This window comes from Euphorbia lathyris, chromosome 6, assembly GCF_963576675.1.
Source record: "Euphorbia lathyris chromosome 6, ddEupLath1.1, whole genome shotgun sequence".
NCBI classification, from domain to species: Eukaryota; Viridiplantae; Streptophyta; class Magnoliopsida; order Malpighiales; family Euphorbiaceae; genus Euphorbia; species Euphorbia lathyris.
In genome coordinates, this window is record NC_088915.1 from 89,106,085 (window position 1) to 89,110,605 (window position 4,521).

The window sequence follows — 4,521 nt, forward strand, 5'->3', positions numbered from 1 at the left end:
AATTTTAGATATTATTATAAAACACATATATTTTGTTCTTTATTTTGCACTAATTTCATATTAATTGTTTTAAAAGAAAGATTTTATATGTGTTGGAATTATCATGAAAGTATATTAAGGCAAACAAAAAGATTTTATATTAAGAACCTTGTATATTAAGGCAAACAAAGTAGCATTAATTAATTAATTAATCATGAAATTATCATTTCCACAAAATTAGATTCAAATAAGCACAAAATAAGGTCACTAATTCCATAATCTCTAATATAAAAAATAAAATTCCATAATATCTAGCAGCTATAAATTGAATTAAAATAAAAAATAAAACATAAACTATATCCTAAAAATGGATGATTTCACATATACATGTAAACGGACAGTTGTAAGTTCAAAACCTGTACAACTAGGAAAATCCTTCCCGTTATCGGTTTTGGACCGGATAACCACCTACGAATATTGTATTATTATAGAACTCCGGGAGGAAGAGATGTCGGAGAAACAACTAAGAAGCTAAGGGAATCTATGTCTGAAATGCTCACATGTTTTCCTATAGTAACAGGTATCATGGACGAGAATTTCGTCGGTAAACTTAAAAGCGTTCATCAGTAATTTAGTTCGTTTAAATTTCGTGGCAAATATGGTGGTACTACAAAATTAGCGGGGAATTATTCTGTCACTGATTCTTAATTCCAAAAAAAAAAATTCTTACTAAATTTTTTACCACTAATCTCCAAGTTTTTGATTCTGTTATGCCACTGCAGGTAGGTTAGTGAAAGACGAAAAAGGAAAAAACTGGATGATAAAATGCAATGATGCGGGAGTAAGAATGGTGGAGGCTAAATTAAAAGGGAGCTTAGATGATTGGTTAGATAAAGTAGATTCCGACAAGGAATTTAACCTTATTTATTGGGAGGATATGTTTCATAATCCTTATTTTTGGTCTACTTTCAATGTCCAGGTAGATAAATTTGGATCTATTTGTTTAACTATTTATGTTTACTGTTTGTTGTTACTGGTAACTAACAGATATCTATTTTTCTTTTCAAATAGCTATAAGTAGTTATTTTTGAAACATAACGAAATACTTTTATCCTATTATTGAAAGTTTTTTTTTTAAAAAAATTTGCGCAATGCGCTCACATTAAAGAAGAAAGAAAAATTCTCACCAGATCCGGATGCGATTCGAACCCATGACCTCCCAAGACATAGGTAAGCTCTCAACCACTAGGCTAAGACCTTCACCACTATCCTATTATTGAAAGTGAAAAAGTAAAAAGTAGCAATGAAATTAGAACCAAACGGGCATTTCATTTTCTTATTTTTTTTTTGAAAGCATTTCATTTCATTTTCTTATTAGTACTATACAAAATTGATTGAAAAATTGAAATCGAGAATCCGTCCCGATTATTTTTATTAGTCTCTAGGCGTTTTTTGGCCCTTAGGCGATTTTTAGCCGCATGGGTTCCGCCTAGGCATCATATAAGCGACGATGAACAAAAACATTTTTTGTGAATTTATTTTTTACTTTATTATAATTCACTTTAAATTGTTTCAATGATATTATTGTTGAAATGTTAATATTTACACAATTTTTAACATACATCTTAAAAATATACCTATTTTTCTATATTAAACAATTTAATATTATTATTTTTAGATAGTATAATATATATTTTAATCGAATTTATATAACAATTTATTAATTAACAAATTAAAAATACAAAAATACAAATCCGATTAATCCTCGAGAGTCCTATTCATCCAACTAGCGTCTAGCGTTTTCCACAACCTTATATAATACAAGTGTAGTGAACCTTACAACTAATAAAATGAAAGTTATACACACTGCCCCTCAATTAAGGGCCCAAATTTTTAAAATACAATTAGGGATAAGATTTAAATTTATCTCTTATCGTTTTTGGGAAAGCGTAAATCCAATTTTGCTCCTAATATTTTTAAATTGGATCAATTTTATTTCTAACATATAGAAATTTTGAAGAGACTGATTTACGATAATTTATTATCTCGTCCAGAACCTATAAAAAATCAGGACCGTGATCAATCAAATATTTTGGAACGGATTACTATCCAAATTGTCGTAAATGTGTAGTTTATGTGACTAATGCTCGCTCTATTCTGAATTTGTAACCAGTTTGGTTATGAAATCGGCAACGGAATTATCCGTCGCTAATGTTTCGTTCAAAACATTTGTAATTTTTAATATATTTTTGTCTATGATTTTTGAATATTTGTTTCTGACTCCGACACTCAACTTTCGTATTATTGAAATTTATTTAACACGTTATTAAAATCTTGTTTTTTTAGATTACCGAATTTGAAGAAGACGGGATAGCAATTGGTCTGAGTTGTTTCCACTTATTGGCCGATCCATCTTGCGCCACCATGTTCATAAAGGCTTGGGCAGATATAACCTTAGGCCGAAAAATGATGACTCCGCCTCTCTGTCACCCCTTGCCTTCCCAGAGACACGGAAACAGCAATTCCGGCCACCGGAGTTACACCGACTTGATTAACTACTACAAATCAACAATTGCGACCACAAATTTGGTTCCCGCCATCCGGCACACGACCATTTCTTTTCAGTTCGCGGATCCAATGGTCCGAGCGTGCATGACCAAGGAGTATGGGATGCGACGGAATAACCCCTGAGAGGGGTGGTTCCGTCTTGTCCCAGTCCTACAATTCAGTAATAGATTCAGAATTCATTGACAGTGGGTGTTTTAGGGTGCAATATAGTGAGTGATCTATAGATGCTTTTTCATACATTTTTCATCACTTTTTTCCCGATCAATCAATGGGTGCTCAAACCCACAATTATCGAAATTTCATATGTTGGGGTTTCAATTTGGACCCCAACATATAAAAAATATCCATTTCTTTTATAGGCTAAACTTTTTTTTTAGTTCATACCAGGCTAAAACACATTTTTTTTGGCCTGGCTCGGTAGATAAAAAAAAAAGATGCACAATTCTTTATAGATTGAATATTTTGTTTCTTTCTCAATTCATACTAAAACAATGTTGTTTTTGCCTGGATAAGGTAAAGAATACACATAAATTATAATCAGACCAAAATGATACGTTTTAGCATGGGTTTGGAAAAAAAATTAACCATAAACATGCGAATTGCATTTGTTTTTACAACCCAATATTATAATATATGAATAATTTTAAAAACAACCCTCGTGGCTTTACTAATTTGTAGATAGATATTTGTGATTTTTATTGTTAAAAAAGAGGATTGAGGTCCTCGTCCGTTAGCAAAACCAATAATTTTTAGATTGACATCAGTGTGGCTGTTGATAGGCTTAAAATAGAACATTTCACGAATTAATGTCTAAGAAACTTACTTATTCAACTTTTTAATTTTGAAGTCATTTAGGTGTTGTTTAGTTATAAAAGAGAAACTACATTTTTAGAAAGAACTCTGAAAATAGTAATTTTGGAAAATCGAAAAGGTAGTTTCATGATAAATGTGGTACTAAATAAATTTAAATCTTAAAATCTTTTATTTTAAAGCCATTAACAATCAAATTCACAATATCTTAATTGATATTTTGGATATATTGTTCTTAGTTTGTAAAAACTTAGTTTTTTTTTTTTTTTTTTTTGTTAAATTTCTGTTTGGAATAATCTTGTATTAAAGGTAAATTTGGAAAATTATCAGGTGCGGTCAGGGCTATTGAAAAGGAGATGGAGAAAATAGACAATGAAGGGATAATGGATTTGATCGAATGGCTAGAAAATAATGAGTGTAGATCATCTCCTTTAATGAACGGCTGTGATCTCATTTGTTCTAATTTAGGAGGAATCGACCCATATTTGGCTACGTTTGAAGAAGGATATGACCCTCTTTGTGTTTCTTATTATGTCGAACCATTTGCCGGAGTAGGCCATGTCCTCGTCCTACCTTCACCGTCGAGCGGTGGTGCAATGAGCAGGGTGGTGATGGTTACGCTACCGGAGATGGAAGCGGTTAAGCTATGTGAAGATGATCTTATTTTAAACTTCTCTCCAACTATTTTAATGGAAACCAGAAAGTGATATTTATATTAATTAGTCACCATTTTCTACTTTATTAATATAAAAATCATTTTAGCTTAATGAATTATTTATGTATAAAATTGGAAATTCTATTTTCTTTTGATAAAAAGCAAATTTCAGCTTCTGTTGTTTTTAATTGGAAAATCCCTTATTTAATACTATTTGGAAAGGAGCCAAATTATGAAAATTTAGAGTATTTGGTTATCAATGTTTTTATACTGATGTTCATCCAAGGAAAGACAAATTTAGTCCCAAGGCATATAAAGGGTTGTTTTTAGAATTTGTCACAAGCAAAAAAGGATACGAAGTGTTAGATTTGTTCATAGATGAAGTTCTTATACCTGATGTGGGCCACGGTACCCGGAGTTGGAACGGAGGAAGACCAAGTTGGAGCAAAGGTTGATCAAGGAGAAAATGTCCCCCACATGACGTGTCAGTTAAGTCACACGTCGTGTGC

General features: G+C 31.5%; 1 protein-coding gene across 1 annotated transcript; it reads left to right on the top strand.

Annotated features, from left to right (window-relative positions):
- Positions 1–354: 354 nt before the first annotated feature.
- LOC136233809 (uncharacterized) lies at positions 355–4,071 on the top strand. The gene is made up of 4 exons (XM_066023496.1): positions 355–583; positions 762–958; positions 2,326–2,668; positions 3,667–4,071. Exons 1-4 carry the CDS (start codon positions 523–525, stop codon positions 4,062–4,064), a joined length of 999 nt encoding a protein of 332 aa, XP_065879568.1. The 5' UTR covers positions 355–522; the 3' UTR covers positions 4,065–4,071.
- Positions 4,072–4,521: the final 450 nt, after the last annotated feature.